Source organism: Pteronotus mesoamericanus, unplaced genomic scaffold, assembly GCF_021234165.1.
Source record: "Pteronotus mesoamericanus isolate MK-2021 breed Mesoamerican mustached bat unplaced genomic scaffold, CSHL_Meso_final contig_50, whole genome shotgun sequence".
Lineage (NCBI taxonomy): Eukaryota > Metazoa > Chordata > Mammalia > Chiroptera > Mormoopidae > Pteronotus > Pteronotus mesoamericanus.
The window spans coordinates 28,784,806-28,804,079 of NW_026555186.1; the positions used below are offsets into that span (position 1 = coordinate 28,784,806).

Below are 19,274 nucleotides of genomic sequence, written 5' to 3' on the forward strand. Positions count from 1 at the left end.
ATTCTTATACCTGTATGTGATTACAATTTCTTGAATGATGGACAGAAACTTTAACACTGGTCATCATGGAGATGTATGTGTGGTTCTTAGAAGGTAAGGTGGAGATACTTTTTTCATTTTATATCCTTGAGCTGTTAAAAATCTTTTGCCACAGGTATTGATTATTTTTACATTTTACACTGTATTTTATTGATTCTAAGATGCCCTGTTCCATGTTTAAACAGTCCTGAAATTGGATTGTTACTTACATTCAATATGTCACAGTTTAATTGGCAGTATTTTTTCTCGCTTATGGTACATAAATGAAAAGAATGTCTTAAAATCAATGGCATCTTTTTCTTTTTTAAATCAAGGCCTCCTAAGATTGATGAAGATAGTATCCATTAATAGGGAGTGGAGAAATGTATCATCTTAATGGTCCAGATCTACTCTTGGATGTATTTTGCTTAGAAAACTCAATAAGGGAAATTTTGAAATAGCGTTATATAATTAGGTTATTCAGTCATTTATTGAGCTACTTCTATATACAACAAGGCACTGTGTTTTGAGGATGATGGGGGAACATAAGAAAGAATGAGACAGTTTCTACGGTATTTTCTCCACTGTTCTGAGTGTCACGGCTTCTGGGGAATGACACTCTCAATGAGAAATTCCCTTTATAAAACGGTTAGAAACCTGATCGGTGACTCTCAGCACGTTTGAAAGAAGGAGCTGCAACGACTTTCCTAGAATCGGCAGGTGGAGGGGGCCCACTTTCCCCTGCGGTTTAAGAGATGCGCCCACCAGCGGAGCACTTGCCCTCCGGGCATCGGTCTAGCTGGCTGCCCCGAGCTCCGCCCGCGCACAGGGGACGTCCCGGAAAAGGCTGCACAGGTGCTTCTGATGAGCGGCTCAGCGAGATCTGCGATTAGGGAACGAAAAGCCACTTCGGCGCGAGCTGGAGGAGAGTCTGCTCTCGCAGTCACGGTGTCCGTGAAGTAAGTACCTCCCGTACGAAACATCTAACTGCTAAATAAAGAGAAATGCTAAGAAATGTCAAGAATTCTGCCCAAACGTAGGCCCTTTCTCATAAGGAGGCAACGTGTCAATACAATATAAACTTTTAAATCCACTATCCATAAATTACAAAAATACGAGTCACTTTAAACCTTTCAGCCAAATCCCGAATTTCCAAACGGGCCGCAGCTCTCGGCCGGAGGTCCGGCGCTCTGCAAGGGGACAGGGAGGTCCCGGCCGGGCCGCGGGGCTGGCGCCCTGGGCGCATTCCTATCACGGAGGTCCCCTGCACACGTCTTTGCTCCCCAGGAGGATAATGAGAGAGGAAGGGGCCAGCCGCCCAGGCCGCGGGGCCGGATTCCAAGGCCCCCGCCACACTGAGTCACTGATATGTCGCGAGTCAAAGGCGCCCAAAGGAAAAAATGTCTCGTTTGGATTCCCTCGCCGGGCGGTACCCGGGAGCCCGGGGCGGCGGGGAGGGCGGGGGGGTGGGCGGCGGGGGGCGGGGTGGAATGACGGGAAGGGCGAGAGAGACCCCGCTCACTGCACAGCCGGGCAGGACGCAGGGGTGGGACGCAGGCGCAACTCAGTTTAGGGTCGCCGAGCCCCAGAACAGCTGAACCGCAGGGGAGAGACCTGCAGAAGTGGGGTCCGACGACCACGTCGAGGCTCACACTCAACGCCGGGGGGCGCTCTTCGCCGTTCGCGCTGCTCTGCGCCCGCGCGCTCCGCCCCTCCGCGCCCTAGTAGTGCCACAAGACACGCGGACCAGCGGGGAAACCGCGAGCCTTGTTCTTCTATCCACCCGCAGCGAGGGATCTGCTGGCCCGTCCGCACCTCCCGACGCAGGACCCGGGGGAGGAGAGAGAGAGTTTAGAGCCGGAGTCTGCCGGGAGGCGGGGACACCCTCTCCGAGCTGCACCGCGCTTTGCGCGCCGAGTTTGGGGACAATGGGACCGCGGCAGCTGCTGCTTGTGGCTGCGGGACTGAGTCTCTGTGGTCCCCTGCTTTCTGCCCGCACCCGAGGCCGCAAACCAGGTGAGAGCTCCCCAGGGTATTTCCTCCCAGCCCATCTCCGGCCCCGCAGCTGGGGTCTCCTTGGGCTTGGGGCAGGCGAGAGGCGGAGGTGCAGGTTGCGCCTTCTCCTAAAGGGGGTTGTCCCCGACCTCATACTCTGCCTCAGTTTCCTTCGGAAGGTAAACAGGCGTTTGGGCTGACGTCCAGATTCTCCCCCAGTCCTATCCAGGCGGGGTGTGCCCATCCACCAACCGTGCTTCGCGGGCTCAGCTGAAGTTCCTTCACACTTGGTTTCGGAGGATTCACCGGCCTGCGAATAGGGTGTTAGATATGGAGGAGGAGGGGGTAGGATTTTCCTGGAGAAGCCTGCGGTGCCTCCATTGCATTTGTTGCCACTGTTACTTCCAGGACCACCCCAAAAGAGTCTCACATTGCTCCGCCAGTAGACGTTCTGGCCTTTTCAATATAAAGCGGAGACGCGCTCCCGCTGAAGTTTTGTTTTGTTGGATTTTTTTTCCCCCTTGCGCATTTTACAGGCAAGGAAGGTGGTGTAGAGAAAAGCTCGGTGCCTTAGCACGTTTAGTAGAAAATAAGTTCCAGCAGCCCCTGGCACAGGCCTTGGGCGCCGGAGGAGCTCGTGGGGTGGGATATTGGGTGGTTACAGGGAAGCCACAGGGCGGTGGTGGTGATTGGGAGGTTGGTTGGTTACCTAGAACCCTGCCTTCCAAGCGAGTTGAGGAAAGAGATCCCTTCCCAAAAGCTGGCTCTATCAGACATCATGGAATTTCAGTATTTCGGTTTCTGATCTGCTGCAAGCTGGAGGTTGCTCACCACGAATAGTGTATTTTTAAGTATCCAGCCTCTTAGCCAAATAAATTTATTTTTCAACCTCTCCCCGCCCCCTCCCCAAAAAAGCAGAGTTGTTTTTAGCTTCTAAAAACTAGATATAAAGTGAGGAAAAAAATGTTTTAGTGTCTTTGTAGCAATAGTACTTTATAAGCTTTAGGCCACTTCATGCAGAAACAAAGTCTAGCTTGTTTAGTTATCTGTGAAAGATTGCGCGCCATTATTTTCACACTGAAAATAGTGTAGGCACATCAAGATTAAGCGGTGACAGCATTTTCTGTGCCTTCTATCTTTGCTCGGGGTAGTTTTGAGGTGATGCTTTTAGGAAAAGTAAGAGTCCCAGACAGGAACATGATCTCTTGGAGTGTTTGGGGAAACAGTGAGATCTGAAAAATTGTGTATGGTGAGATGTGATGTCAGATAGCACTTTGTAATTTTATTTTGGAACAAACTCTTAAAAATACGAAGTTTTTTTAGAGATTTGGATGGTGGGCGGAGAAGAGGTTTATACAAAAGCTGCACCACCTTAGTCACCTTTCCTCCTGGTGAAATATGTTTGGCCAGTTAGGGGGTGCAGTTAAGGCTGCTATTTCTGCCACTCCTCTTCACTTTCTCATCAACCTAGGTGGTGTGTGCTAAGGTGCCCCGTGCTGGTGTAAACAGAAAGGTAACCTAGCAAACATTGGCTAAGTCATCGACACTGGGTTCCGGAACCACTTTGTGAGGAAGAGAAGTGGGTGAGAGAAGAAAAGGAACGCATGTTAAGTGCCATATTCAGTGTCAAACCCTGGGCCATGAGGCATTTTTACTTCAGATGATCTGATTTCACCTTCCCAAAACACGCCGTTAGGTGGGTGTTTATCCGCAGTTGCCACTTCTGTCTCTAAGGCTCAGAGACAGCGGACGGATATTCCAAATGGAGGAGGGAGGGGCCCGGGGTGCAGGCAAGCAGTGGGACGTTGTCTTCAGAGGGTGTGAAATCACTAATAAAACTAATTAAATAATGGGTTTGCTTTCTATTATCACTGTACCCTGGCAATTCTAAACAATGTCTGTCATAACCAGCTCTATGTAGTTATGAGGGTCTGTGAGACCCCAGCCATAGGAGACCCTGCCAGGGCTGGCTCTGCTCAGCAGTTTGAGCCTTGCGTAAGTGCTGGCCTCCTTTTTGTCCCCACTCCTTTTGGCACTTTCTGCACTGTCACTTTGTGGGTAAGTCATCTCCCTGGCTAAGATCATAAACTACCATTCATCCCCATGAAGCCTAGAACAAATGTTAGCTCAGCAGATATTTACTCAGAAATTCTTATGTTCATTAACCAGTTTACATTCCTTTGTCCAAGCAATTTAAGTGAGATGACTTGCCTGCATCTAAGAGGACCAGCGTCTAAGAGATAATGTGTATAAATTTTGTAAGGACCCTGAGGGTGAAAGGGTTCAAGGATTAACGGTGACTGTAGCAGAGGGGATTGGGTGGGAGATTCCACACACTGCCCTCCTGGCCCACGGGGTCAAACCCAACTTCTTAGTCCAGAGCGGGGTCCCTTCCCCTTGCAGGGTGGGTCCCCAGCCTCTGTCTAGCCTCCCCTCTTATAGATCCTCTCCTATTGCATAATCTGTTTCTATTACCTGAACTTCACCCAGCCCCCCTTTCTTGCTCCTCTCCCAGGAGCTAAGCTTTCTCTGGCTCTGTCCCCCTGCTACTCCCTCTGGCCAGAATGCCCTCCCCACACCCCACATGTTCACTTTGAATTAAAAACAGCTACCTTATATCAAGAACCTATTACAGCCAACACTCTGCTTAGGTACATTGCATATCCTACCTTATTTTCTTCTCATAACAACCCTTTGCGTAGGTGTCATCCCCATTCTTCATATAAAGAAATTGAGACCCAGAATGGTTAAATCACAAGTCTAGCGTGGAATTGAGATCAGAGCACAGGCCTGTCTTTCCTCAGTGCAGCCTTTCTCTACCACCCATATCGGGAGGAAGCCTTGCAGACTGGCAGCCCCTCTTGCAGTAGAGAAATCACTGTGCTCCCACGTCCCCTAGAAAAGTCTGTGCCCCATTGACTTGGTAGCCCAGGCCTAGCACAATTACGCAGGATTTATGCATGGGTTGTGGTATCCTACCATTTGCTTTAGAAAACATGATAAAACAGGCTATAAATAGATCTCTATTATGAATATGCTAATTAATTGGCTGTTACTGAGAGATTGTGGCCTTAAACCCAAACAAAAGACAAAACTGGACAGTGATTCAGCTTTAAGTAGACTAGAAACCTCTGAAAGTCAAATTTCTTATGAACCAGCAAGTCGTTTTCTACTCCAATATTTACCTAAATTCTTCCCTTCCTCCCGTTTTTCCTTCCTTCCCCCTCTCATAAATGCATGTATTTGTTCACACCTTAGTGATTTTTTGCTTTATCTTTTTATTTTTTTTAAGGTGTTTTTTTTTTCATTCTCACCCGAGGACATACTCCACTGATGTTGTTGGGGGTGGGGGGAAGAAAGAAATATCAATGTGAAAGAGAAACTTAGATGTGTCGCCTCCCTTATGAACCCGAAGGGGGGGAGGGGGGAGGGCGAGGAGCAGGGGAAGAATTGAACTGCAACCCAAAGATGTGCCCTGACCGGGAATCGAACCCGAAACTCCTTGGTGCAGGGGACGACATTCCAGCCACCTGAGAGGGCCGGGCTTTATTTTTATGGGACATATTAAGATAGTAAGTTCTCTCCTAATTCATCCATTCTTCCTTTATGCGAGGGCATTTTTTGCGGCATTCCCGTCCCTCTGTCGGGGGCATGCTCGTGTCATCTCTGCTGGCCCCTTTTCTCCCCCTCCATCTTTCTCATTCAGCAATTCTCAGTTCTTCATGTCTAACAGGAGCAGTGAGCTGTGAACCCTAACTTGCAGCCTCTCAGCAGCTCTGAATTTGCTCCTTTCCAAAGTGCTCTTAGCCAGTCTCCTTCCCTGCGTCCCTTCTGCCCCTTCCGTCCTCACTCCGTCAGCTCAGCTTTGTCCTTGGCACCTTCAGCAACTGGAACTCCATCCGGCTTTGAGCTGCAGTTCCACCAAGTCAGTGGAGTCCCCTGGACCCTGCGTTTCTAATCTTCCCACTCTCCTCATTTTGGACATACTTCCCTCTCTTCCCTTGAAACTCTACTTTCTCTCCCCTGCCCCCCCCCTTTTAAATTGAGGTAAATTATATATAGTATAAAATTAGCCATTTTGAAGTATATGATTTAGTAGTATTTTGTACATTTACGATGTTGCGCAACTACCACCTCTGTCTGCTTCTGAAACACTTTCATCACCCCGAAAGGACACCCTGTACCCGTCAAGCACTCAGCCCTCGTAGTCCCTGTCCCTAGCAACCACCCATCTGTTTTTCATCTCTCTAGGTTTCCCTCTGCTCCATGTTTCATATAAATGGACTCGTTAGTTCATAGCCTTTTATGCCTGGGGAACTACCCTTTAATGAGTTTTGGCGAGGCCTGGGCGTCCCCTTTGCTCTGGGATGCTCACAAAACACCCTAGATGGTCATTAGGAACCCGGGCCTTGGTTTGTTTTTGACTGTGAGGCTAGTATTGAGCACTTGGCAGTTTCCACATTCAGAATTTTCTGGTTTTCTATTTTGTGGTTTCTTTCATCCTGCCTTTTGCCCTTTGTGCTGAGGCCCAGACTTTCAGAGTCAATAGCTCTCCCTATAGGCTGAGGCTGTTGTTTCTGGATTTGAGCTCCCGCTCTCCCGTGCGTACGCTCTCTCGCACGTTGATCGCGTGATGGTGCTTGGAGAAACCCCCTGACATGCTCCTTTCCCTTCATCCTGAGATGGCCAATGAAGTTTACCATTTATAAGGTCACCACAGGCCTTTATACATTTCTATATTTGCTTTCAAAAGAACCTGCCTTTTGAAATAACAGGAATAGTCTAAAATTTGCACTTGAAAACAAATTTATTTAATGTTAGGAATGGACGCTAAATGTATATAATCTATTTATATCTCAAGTTTGTGATGAATTAGAAGTCAGATATTAAATCATTGTAGAAGAATGTTTTCCAGTATTTTCTTTTTTTGCTAACAAACAGTAAGATCTGTAAGAAATACACTTTCTGGTGAGACACAGTAGCTGTGTGTGTTCAATAAATACACATGGACCTTCACAGTGTACATACAGATATGAAACAAAAGCTCTACCAAAATACACTCCACTTTACCACATGCTATGTATTCTGATATTTTCTACACTATTTTCTTTTTTTTAATGCTTGTTACAACCCTGTAAATTGATTTTGTAACCACTGTGAAGTCTCTACCATCATATAAAACCTAGCACGGTGTGTACAAAGAATTGCCCCCAGTTAGCAGCATTGAATGCCTTGTTTGCTTTGAGAGAAGAGTTCTGTCTTTCAGGAAGTGTTGTTAATGGTTGTTTGTATCATACCTAGGACTGGCGGTGTTTGCATTGAGGTTACAAGCTGCGTAGGACTTGGGTGGGGTTGGAGATGGAAACAGCTTGGTGTCAGGAGGAAGCGGTGCTTGCGACCAGCCTGTACTGTGAATTAGTTTCCATTTGAGCCCGATGTCTTGGAGAGTAGACAGCAGCACTCCCAGGACTCTGAGCTGGCCTGTGACTTTTGGTGGCCACAGGCCCGAAGAGAGGCCAGAGAGTGTCCTGGCCCGTGTGTCAGGCCTTGGCCTTCAGCAGGCTCTAGAAGGCCCCAGGCAAGGGCTTCCCACACTTCCCTTATGTTACCTTTGTGCCTGCTCTGGCCTTGTGCACACTGGCATTTCCATTTTCCATTTGTCTTTTCTGTGCACTTCCCTGTTCCTTCCCCCTCCCAGCTTCCTCCCAGGTTTGCTCCGCACCACCCCCCCCTTTCCAGCTCAGTGGGATGTGGGGCAGGAAGGCTGGCTGCCTCTGGCACTGACAGCCTCTTAACTGCAAGACAGTGTACCCTCTTCGGCCTTTATTCTGGCTTTTTGACAGCAGAGATTTTTGTTCACTTACTACCCTTCTTTCTTTTGTTTGGTTGGTTTTTTTAATTATATTTTATTGATTATGCTATTACAGCTGTCCCAATTTTTCCCCTTTGCTCCCCTCTGTCCAGCATCCCCACTCCCTTGCTTCTGTTCTTTTTTGAACAATACTTAAGAAAAAAATTTTCTGTTTTGTCCTTGAACTTCTCTCCACTATATCTGTTCTATCTGTGAGGCCTGTGATCGGTGGGCAGCCAAGGGTCAGCAGGACTCCTGAATTTCCAAGCTACAGCTATGGGCACCATCAACATCAGTTATACATTCGCATGGCTGTGTACTTTAGCAATAGTTAGAAGGATGGCCAGGCTCATTTGTTCGGTGAAATGCTTTAAAAAAAAAGTACTCCTTTAGGAGGAAGTCCTCAATTCACAAGCTTTTTTTAAAGAGGCAGGGTTTTATGGTGCGGTTCAAAGGATATGAACTTTGGAGCCAGGCAAATGTACGTTAAAGTCCTGGCTCCTCCACTGACTAGCTGAGTGACTTTGGATGAGTTACTTAGCCTCTCGGTGCCTCCATGTTGTCCAAAAAGTGAGGGTTATAATGCTTATTTAAAAATGTTAGAGTGACATGAGACAATGTAAGTGAAGTACCCAGTGCATAGTAGGTGCTCAACAAATGTGAAATGTTTTTTTCATACACCAATTCCTCCATATCCCAGAAAACCTTAGGAGTTGGTATCAAATTTTCTGAATGGAAAACTGTGTTCACACAAACATTCAAGAACTTTTCCCCCTTCAAAACGATGACAAAAGAAAAATGACAGCAAAAACACTTGTCCTTAGATTCCAGGGGCAAGTAAATATGCAAAGAAAGTTGGGGTTTTATTTTTACTTTTTATTATAGAAATCTTCAAACATACCCAAAAATGAACAGTATAATTACCTCCCATATCTTGTTTTATCTATATACTTTCACTTTTCTCCTCCACAAACTGGACAATCTTTAAAACAAATGCCAGGCATCTCATTTCATCTATAATATATTACTATAATATCCTTAGAGATAAGACCTGCTATTTTCACATAACCACAATGCTCTTATAACACCTACAAAACTGAACAATAATTTCTTAACATCATATACTATTCAATCAATGTTCAAATTTCACTGATTGTCTCAATGCATTTTTACAGTTGGTTTATTTGAATCAGAGTCTAACAAGACCCACAAGCGCATTTGGTTGATATGTCTCTTAAATCTCTTTCAATCTGTAACCATTTCCCCTCTCCTCCTTTTATTTTGTTGTTTATTTGTCCAATAACTGGGTCATTTGTCTTATAGGCTTTCCTACATACTGGATCTGGCCAGCTGTATCTTGTAGAGTTGTTCAATAGTTTCATCTGTCCTCTGCATTTTCTGTAATGTGGTAGGTACATTTAGAGACTAATCAAATTCAGCTTCGGTTTAAGCAAGCCCACTCAGCAATGGTGCTCTGTACTTCCTGTCATTGAATACATTGTCTCCAGGGCGTCTCTGTCTTTGAGATCTTAACATTACTCAGTGGATTCAGCTTGATCTGGCCAAAAGTTCCCCAACACCCTATCAGTGTTAGCACGCACTGATGATCGTTCAACTAAATTCATTATTCCCCTAAGAGCTTCAAAATGATGCTTCTCTAAATCTGGTATTGCATCTGTGTTTATGAACTGGAATTATTTCATAAACAACTTTCAGTGATTAATTTGGTTTCCCTGAAATATTGCTTAGATTGAAAAGGCAAGATAAATGCTTGAATCTTGTCTTTATTTACCACTTTTCAGACTGGGTCCTTTAATTTCCTCCAAATGTGACCAAAAAGGTTATTTTACATTGAGTATCATTATGAACTTTGGGATCTCAACACATTTGACATTCTTCAAATGTTTCAGTGCATTTTCATCATTATTCTTTTGATGATAAATTGTCACACCTCGGCCAGTGGAAGCCCAGTCAGATTGACTCTGGAGTCTTTCTAACCTGATCCTAATATTCTTTGAGGGTGTTCAAGGCTCATCTTGTATGCCTCCTACTCCAGATTTGGAACCAACTATTTCTAAGGAGCGCTAGTTCTTTTTCTTTCCCTTGAAGATGGTGTGTGCTTGCATTTGAGGCAATGGGGCATTTCAATAATGCCACTCTTTTCCCCTGAAGGAGAGCATATGTTTCTATTATTTTTTGCATTATCCTCTTTTTTTCGTTTATCATTAGCTTATAGTGTTGATTCACTTGTGGAGAAGCACAGGGTACAACTATCCTGCTGTGTATAAGCGTGTGGGTAAGGTCCTGGAACTTCTGCTTCGTTACCTCCCAAAAAGCCACATGGCAGAGCTCTGAGTCAGAACCAAGCCTGCTGTGTCATGGGAGGCCGGCCTGGTGTAGATCCACGGGGCCCTGAAGAGCCTCTAGTCACCATTCTGCTTCCAGGCCAGATAGCATCCAAGTCAGAAAAGGTGTTGCCTGGTCTACTAATTTTTTTCAAATCTCCAGCATTAGAGAGAGTCCATCTTAACGCTATTTAGCAATAACAAAACTACTTCAATAACAAAACTACTCTTGAGTCATATAGAGAAACCTAAAGTAAGTGAAATTCAGCAAGAAATATGAGATTTGATTTCAGGACCTGAGCTGCCTTTTTGTATTTGAAACCATAACTTAACAAGAACACAGATGTGTTACAAGAGCTTTTGGCTCACCAACAGACACTTCCTTCTTGACCTATAAGCTGTGCTAGGACTGAAGGAAAAGCAAGATATACTTGAATTTCAGCCTACTGGCCTTGAACTAGTTGGATCTATCTAGTCACCTGGAATGGGTTTTGTTCTTTCTTCTTTTTTTTAAATGCTGGTACATACTTAAACAGAAAATTTTGCAGATATTCTTTAATTCCACAAAAGCCTTCAGAATTTCAAACCTATACTGTCAAGAAAAAGTAACATCTTAGACAATACTATTTAATCAATAGATGATGCATTCTGACTGGGCTCCAGCCCAGTAATGTCATGTTTCAGTGGGTATTAATGGTCTTGTTATAAACACCATAGTGCCCAAGATGGCTTAGCCAGGGAAGGAATTTTTGAAAACAAATACTTACTGCTACAGTACTAAATATAGAGTAAAGCCTAATGACAATTTTATTTTCAGACCAAGTGATAGTGTCTAGGAAGCTTAGTTATGAGTATTGAGTAGTTTTCAAATTTACCACTCCTCTAGGTAGATTTCTCTCTTTTTTTTCCTTTTTCACTCAATCCCTCCAACTCCTCCAGTCCCCCCACACCCTGACAGTTGTCATTCTGTTCTCTATCTATGAGTCTGTCTCTTTTTTGTTTGTTAGTTCGTTTTGTTCATTAGGTTTCACATATAAGTAAAATCATGTAGCACATGTCTCTCTCTGACTGGCTTATTTCACTTAGCATAATGCTCTCCGGGTCCATCCATGCCATTGCAAAGGGTAGTATTTCTTCCTTTTTATGGCCAAGTAGTAGTCCATTGTATAAATGTACCACAGTTTTTTATCTTCTCGTCTACTGAATAGACACTTGGGCTGCTTCCAAATCTTGACTATTATAAATAATGCTGCAATAACATAGGAGTGCATATATTCTTCCAAATAAGTGTTTCAGGTTTCTTCAGATAAATTCCCAGAATTGGAATCACTGGGCCCTGGTAGTTACATTTTTAATTTTTGTTAACGTAACTCCATACTGTTTTCTACAGTGGTGGTATCAATCTGCATTCCAGCCAGTGTTGCAGGAGGGTTCCCCTTTCTTCATCCTCACCAACACTTGTTGTTTCTTGATTTATTGATGATGGCCATTCTGACAGGTGTGAAGTGATATCTCATTGTGGTTTTAATTTGCATTTCTCTAATGATTAGTGATATTGAGTAACTTTTCATGTCTATTGGCCTATTTGTATGTTCTCTTTGGAGAAGTATCTCTTCAAGTCCTTTGCCCATTTTTTAATTGCATTGTTTGTTTTATTGGTGTTGAGTTTTATAAGTTCTTTTTAAACTTTGGATATTAACTGCTTACCAGATGTATCATTGATGAATCTATTCTTACATTCAGTGGATTGTCTTTTCATTTTGTTGATGGATTTCTTTGCTGTTTTTAGTTTGATGTTGTAGGTAGTATCTTGAGTCATGTGCTGCATGTGTGTGCACGCATGCTCTTTTTTACCCTCCACACATGGCAAAAGTCCTCAATCTGCCCACGTTCCCAAAACTGCAGGGGAGAATTGTGTTATTTTCAGGTTCCTCTGGGTCCACATTTTTAAGGCCACATACCGTGTGGTACTAGAATGCCAGAACCATTTATTCTTTTATTTTAGCTCCCACACATTTGCTTTGACCTTGAGAGTCCCTCCCGTTCAGTGGGGCTGTCAGTACCAGTGTCAGACCTCCGTGTGACTCGGTCAAGATGCACACAGAGTAAGTTATAAATGTATCACAAAGAGAAGAAAGTACTACTTCTGGAAAAGGCTCTGAATTTGAAATTTGATTTACAGCTCTGAGTTCTGGGACGATACACTTTACAACTTCATGTTCATGTCCCTTATCATACTGAAAAACTAAATATTCCTAAATAGGAGAGGAGAGCAGCCTAGAGTTCATTTTAATTTAAAATAATTGAGAGTGAGCAAATAATTGAGTCTAAAAGCAAGCTATATTGGAGTGGGGAAAGATGGTATCAATTTCTTACATTGATTATTATTATTAATTTTTTTTTGGTAATTTACAAAGTGAATGCATGTCGTATTTCAGATTTGTAGGCCAGATAGGTATTAGAATCATTTTAATTAATGTTTCTGAGACTGAGTTCAGAAGGGTTAAGTGACTCCTGAAAGAGCCAATATGAGAATGCAAATCTGTGATTAAAAGCTAATTTAAGGAACACTTCCTATGTATGGGTGCTGGAGATTCAGAGATTAATAGGACTGGTTTTTTACCCTTGAGGTATCATCTAAACATATGTGTACTCAGAGGCTCATCACGAGAAACATTTGTTCTTTTCCAGTGACAGGTCTCCTGCCAGGCCACCGCTTTACCCTCAGAGTCCCACTAGTGACCTTGCTGGGGTAGTGTGACCTCAACACCGCGCTACCAGGCCCTGTTGTGCTTCTGTCTCTCAGCTGGTATCACTCTAGCTTTGCTCTTCGTTTTGGAAATAGATGCTGATTTATTGTATTTTATTTTCTAGAATTTTCATTGATTGGTTTCTTTCCTGATATTTTCTACTTTTTCATTCATTTCAATGAAATATTTTTTCTTTACTTCATTGAGCATCCTTTAAAATCCTTATCTGCCCATTTCAACATATGGGTCCTCTTGGGATTGGTTTGCATTGATTATCTTTTTTTTCTTAAGATTGGGTCACACTTTCTGATTTTTTTTTTTTAATACCAAATGATTTTAGATTGTGTGCTGGACATTGTCATACTGTAAAGGCTCTGCATTTTGTTTTATTCCTCCAAAGAATGTTGGCATTTTTGCTTTTGCAGACAATTAATTTGGTTGGACTCAAACTGCAGACTCTTCTTCATGGACAAAAAACTCTAAGAGCACCTAAGTTCTCCTATCTTTAGCAGAGCTGCTTTGCATCTTCCCCACACATGCACAGTTCAAGAGTCAGTCACCCAAAGCCTGAGGCGCAAATTACATTGGAATTTAGGGCTGCCCTTCTCTGGGATTCTCTATTCACTGTTCAGTGTCCATGGTTGCCTTGAGCTCTGTCCTTCGGTCCTTCGGGCCGGTGAGACTATCTCACTCAGTCTTAGCCATCCTTTATGTCACTGACTTTGACTTCTCTCACCCTAAAAGCCACTGAAAACAAGAAACTCACCTGGTACCATCCTTTCTTTCAGGATTCATTCCTCCCCTCCCCAACACCACCCTGTGAACCTAAATGCCTTCAGGTGATTGATTTTGGGGAGGAAGGGTTTTGTAATTTTATTCTAAGGGACAGTTGTGTCTGGCAGGACCTTAAAGAGCCATAGTAGAAGCAAAACTCTTTTATAGCATTATGCCTCTCTGTGTAAGTTTCTGTATGCGGGAAGTTTCCACTACTGAGAAATAAAACCAGAAGTTTAAAAATCCACTATATTTATCCCATTTTAAGCCAATATTTAAATTCCCTAACACTATCTCTAAGCGACCTGCATGTCCAGTCTTTGTTGCGAACACTCCCAGAGGTAGAGACCTCACCCTTTTCCTCTGTGGTTTCCCTTCCCACCCCTTAGCTTCCCAAGACCAACAAAGGTTCTTTGTCTGACTCTGCTTAATGGCAGAATTTTAGCAAAGGCCCTTAGAAAGAAAAGTGGTTGAATTCCAATGGTTAAATGTTGGGTTTCTTTGATGAATATTTCACATGGATGATTTTGATGAAAGAAGGTGACAAAAGGCAGAAGAATGGAACTGAGCCTTTATTTTGGCTACTTGAGAAGAAGCCAAAAGAGCCTGGTTGGCCTGGCCTCTGCTGCAGTGCATGTAGCATTCGGAACTGAGCTGAGAAAGGTCTTCAGCCCAGGCCACCTGCTACTCCCCTGACCGGCGAGGAAGGAGATAGGAAGATAACCGGGGTTCCGTGTGGTTAGATTAGAAGATAAGCCAGGGGACTGCAGTTTTGGCCCAAATATGGTGACAGATTTGGGACATCCTACTGTGTAGACAAACTAAAGGTAGTAGAGGGAAATGTCGCGTGGATAATGGTCATGGCAGTTGGCGCTCTTAGTCCTACTCTGAATTTGCCTGTCGCCTTTAATAAGTCTCCTCAACTTTCCGTGCAGTTTTCTCTGAGGAGGGATGAGTTTCAAGGGATGCTACAAACTAAAGGGAGAAAATGTACACATGGAGGCATATAGAGGTAAGAGAAGTCGGTGGCTAGTATAGTATAGAAATCACTGCTTTATTCCTTCCTGTCAGGTACTCAGCCATCCTGAGGTCTGCAGGCCAGATCTCGAAAAGTGCATCATTCAACTTCTGTCCCTCTGAGGAACAGAGTTTTCAAAGTGTTTGCTTGCGTCAAAACATAATGTATTTTGATTGACTAATTCTCTGATAAAGTCTGTAACTAATTTGTATATGACCTGCTCTTTACCACCTACTGTCATAGTAAGGAAACAAAAAGCAAAAGTAAAGTGTACCCTCTCTGTCTTTTTTGCCTCTTCAATCCATTGTCTTTTTAAAATTTCGTATTTAAAAACAATTTTTTTTCCAGAGTTACAAGCAACAAATGATTCTGTGGATCCCCGGTCATTTCTTCTCAGGAATTCCAATGCTGGGTATGAACCTATCCCATTGGACTACTATGAGGCGGAAAATGAAATCGGGTTAACTAGAGGCAGATCAATCTCCGTCAATCACAGCAGCTCTCAAAAACCTCCCTCTGTGTTCATCTCGAAAGATGCCTCCAGATATCTGACCAGCTCCTGGCTGACTCTCTTTATCCCCTCCGTCTACACTGGCGTGTGTGTCATCAGCCTTCCTCTAAACATCATGGCCATCGTTGTGTTCATCTTGAAAATGAAGATCAAGAAGCCTGCCGTGGTGTACATGTTACACCTGGCCACGGCAGACGTGCTCTTCGTGTCTGTGCTCCCATTTAAGATCACCTATTATTTTTCCGGAAGTGACTGGAAATTTGGGTCTGAAATGTGTCGCTTCGTCACTGCAGCGTTTTACTGTAACATGTATGCTTCCATCATGCTCATGACAGCCATCAGCATTGACCGGTTTCTGGCTGTGGTGTATCCCATCCAGTCCCTCTCCTGGCGCACTATAGGGAGGGCGTCCTTCACGTGTCTAGTCATCTGGGCTATGGCCATCGCGGGGGTGGTGCCCCTTCTCCTCAAGGAACAGACCGTCCAGGTGCCAGGCCTCAACATAACCACCTGCCACGATGTGCTCAATGAAACCCTGCTCGAAGGCTATTATGCACATTACTTTTCCGCCTTCTCTGCTCTCTTCTTCTTTGTGCCGTTGATCATTTCCACAGTTTGTTACGTGTCTATCATTCAGTGTCTTAGCTCTTCCACAGTCGCCAACCAGAGCAAGAAGTCCCGGGCTTTGTTCTTGTCTGCTGCAGTTTTCTGCATCTTCATCATTTGCTTTGGACCCACAAACATCCTCCTGATTCTGCATTACACATTCCTTTCTCATAATCTCACCACAGAGGCCGCCTACTTTGCCTACCTCCTCTGTGTCTGTGTCAGCAGCATAAGCTGTTGCATCGACCCCTTGATTTACTATTATGCTTCCTCTGAGTGCCAGAGGTACCTCTACAGTATCTTATGTTGCAAAGAGAGTTCTGATCCCAGCAGTTACAACAGCAGCGGTCAGTTGATGGCAAGTAAGATGGAAACCTGCTCTAGTAACCTAAATAACAGCCTTTACAAAAAGCTGTTAACTTAAGAAAGGGACTGCTGGAGGGTTACAAACAAAAGATTGAAAACAGCAAAGAACCTGAGGATTCCATTAGTCCCTGCCAAAAAAGTATTTACTTTACCATCTTAAACTACAAATGTGTGATTTGCATGCCTCCTTCTTAGGAGAGCCATTAAGGGTATATATTTGTTAGTTACAGGAAAAGATAACATGAATAGAAAACTATGTTATTCCAAGTATTGCCTATGCTACAATAATAACTGCCACTTTTCGATGTATTTAGGTTACTTAGCATGTGTATGTATATATGTACATATACACACATTTGTATCAGTTGCAATGCAGCATTGAACGGGCACTTTGAAGCTTTCTTCTTTCCCCAAGAGACTGTGAAAATAAACTCTGATTCTCTGGTTTAATATGCAAAGTTTGGGTCAATAGAGTTTAGCCCTGAACATCTGAAGATGTCCATCAATAGTGAGGGTTTCTGTAGTTTGGACTTACACAGCTTTTACAAATAAGTTTATTTTGAACTTGTTCAACAGCTTTAAGTTATTGAGAGATAAGAATACTATCTGTGTGTAGAAAAAGTTCTACTGTTTTTCATTTTAAACATATCAAAGTTTGAATTTGTTAATAATGGAAACATAGGTAGAATTTTTGATGTTTTACATGCTGTGTATGTAAACCAACAATGAGCAGAGGTGGCATTAGTGCCTGGATGTTGGCCTTCAAAGTGACCGCCCTGATGGAGGACTCTGCTCTGTGCACACAGGGCAGGGGCGAAGGGCAGCCCAGACCCCCCGGCTGAGCCTCCCAGAGCGTGCCGGGATCGGAACCACCACGCCTGGGCTCTCTCCTGGGGTTCCCTCAGTGGTTGGCTGTGAATGGTAGGTGTTTATTAGAAATTGGCAGAGTAGGGTGTGCTATCCCAGGAGATAATGGGTATGAAACACTTCTCTGCCCGTTCATTTTAAGAACAGAGAAAGAAGGCATGTCCACTTCCTGCAGTTACCTTGCGAGGTCCGTTGTCCGATGGAAATACCCTTGGAGCAAACATGAACACCCAGTAGGTGCCCCAGGCACTCTGATGGGTGCTGGGCAACAGAGTTGGATAAGACTGGCACCTGCCCTCTAGAAGAAAAAAGTACACCCGTAATGGATTGTGATATGTGTATAATACGTAGGTCATTATATAAAGAAGTTTTTTTAACCACATGTCACCAAACAGGTTTCACACGGCCTATCTGTTGAAAAACTTTGAACATTTGGGTTATTGCTTCCTGTAGTTATAACTTGACATGAAAACACAATACAATACAGGAAGTGTAGTTTTACAGATAAGTCCCTCCAACCACATTATTGGGCACTGTGTATTTACAAACGTTTTCAATAAATTACCCAAACCAGGTTTTTAAAAAAGAATTAATTATGTAAGTCTGATTAGAAATAACAATAAAATTAAATTGAATTCTAGCAAAATTATTCCAGATCTTACATTCACTTTTCTTAATAGCTAATGAGATGATTTTAAAAGCCTTTTTTTAACCCCAGAATGAGTATCAAGCGCAGAAAGTCCTCATGGATTTGACAAAGCAGTTTGGAAATTAGGTTGCAATGCATCTTTTTTCCATATTAAAAAAAAGCATCATAAACAACAACAAAGGAAAGTTCCAAGGCAGGTGCTTGCCTATTTAAAAGAGGAAACTATTTCCAAATGCCCGAAAATATTGACATTAAAGTGTGTTTTATAAGTGGACACTAACATTGATTTTTACTAATTGCTATATTCATTTTATCCAGCTCAGAGGAGATTTATGTCATCGTTTATTCAATCTGTGTGTGTGTGTGTGTGTGTGTGTGTATATATATATATATGTTAAAATACCTCTGACTTAATATGACCATTATTCCTGTATTGTCAGTCTGTACTTATAAAATATTATGTCACTTTTTATATTATCTCTTTTTTTTAAATGTGTGTAACCTATAGTAATAAACATGAAAGTTTGCTTGGTACCTGTTTGGAACAAATTTTTTGTGTATCTTTCAGGGCCCTGGCAGGAAGGCCTGTCTAAAGGTTTAGTTGAAGAGCGTTTAATGAAGAGGTGATTTGCAGAGGTGTGGACAGGGTTAAGATAACCAATAGTGGGTAGTAAAGCACCTCAGGGACTAGCAATTAGAGAAGCTGTTACCACCCCAGGACCAAAGGGGTAGAAGAGGGAATATGCTGCCCCCCATTCTGAGTTGTCACCGGTGCCTCCCATTCCTCCTGATCGTAACCCAAACCCAGAGGTCCAGAGGACCTGGTGTCTGTTGGGAGCATGGAGGAGGGATGGGGGTGCGTGATTAGCTCTCCAAATCTTTTTACTGTATACCCTTCTTAGGAAAATTCAAGGTTATATCATTGAGAATGTGGTCAGATTTTTAGGTTGCAGGCACAGAGGAAAGAATGCAATTCCTTCCTCGAGAGCAACACATTAAATGTCAGAGCCAAGACAATACAGTGAAACCCAAGGAAGAGCTACCCTTGAGTGATAGTCCTTTGCCATCTGACACTGTCTGTGGTAGAGGGGAGAAGGGGAAATGTAAAGCAAAATGATAGATAAAAAACAGTAAAAAGTTCTGGTAACGTATTTCTAGATTCATAGTCAACAGGGAAATGGTTTCAACTAAATAAGAATTCTGTTAACATAGAATTTTTAAGTTAACACACAAGTGTAGGTTTCTGTGGCCTGGACTCAACTCCTGCTTCAAGGGATACAGTGAATGAAGTCAGCCCAGCCTCCTTGGAAATAGGACCCCCACTCTAACCAAAAAGTCGACTTTCAACTCTTCTATTATTTTTCAAAATATGTTTGAATTCAGAAAGTACGCTTGGGTTTTCTTAACACAAAAATGTTTTTCCCACCAAGTCAGAAGTAGGATTTTTAAGGAAATGGAATACTTGGTGGTTAAATATACAAGTGGAAAATTTTAGGTTATGCTTCTGAATTTAAGAAATTAAGA

At 43.2% G+C, this 19,274-nt stretch overlaps 1 protein-coding gene across 1 annotated transcript; it reads left to right on the forward strand.

The window, feature by feature from the left end:
* The first annotated feature begins 1,890 nt into the window (after positions 1–1,890).
* On the forward strand, positions 1,891–18,078 carry F2R (coagulation factor II thrombin receptor). The gene is made up of 2 exons (XM_054578506.1): positions 1,891–2,034; positions 15,100–18,078. The coding sequence occupies exons 1-2, from the start codon at positions 1,947–1,949 to the stop codon at positions 16,290–16,292; spliced, it is 1,281 nt and encodes a 426-aa protein (XP_054434481.1). The 5' UTR covers positions 1,891–1,946; the 3' UTR covers positions 16,293–18,078.
* Positions 18,079–19,274: the final 1,196 nt, after the last annotated feature.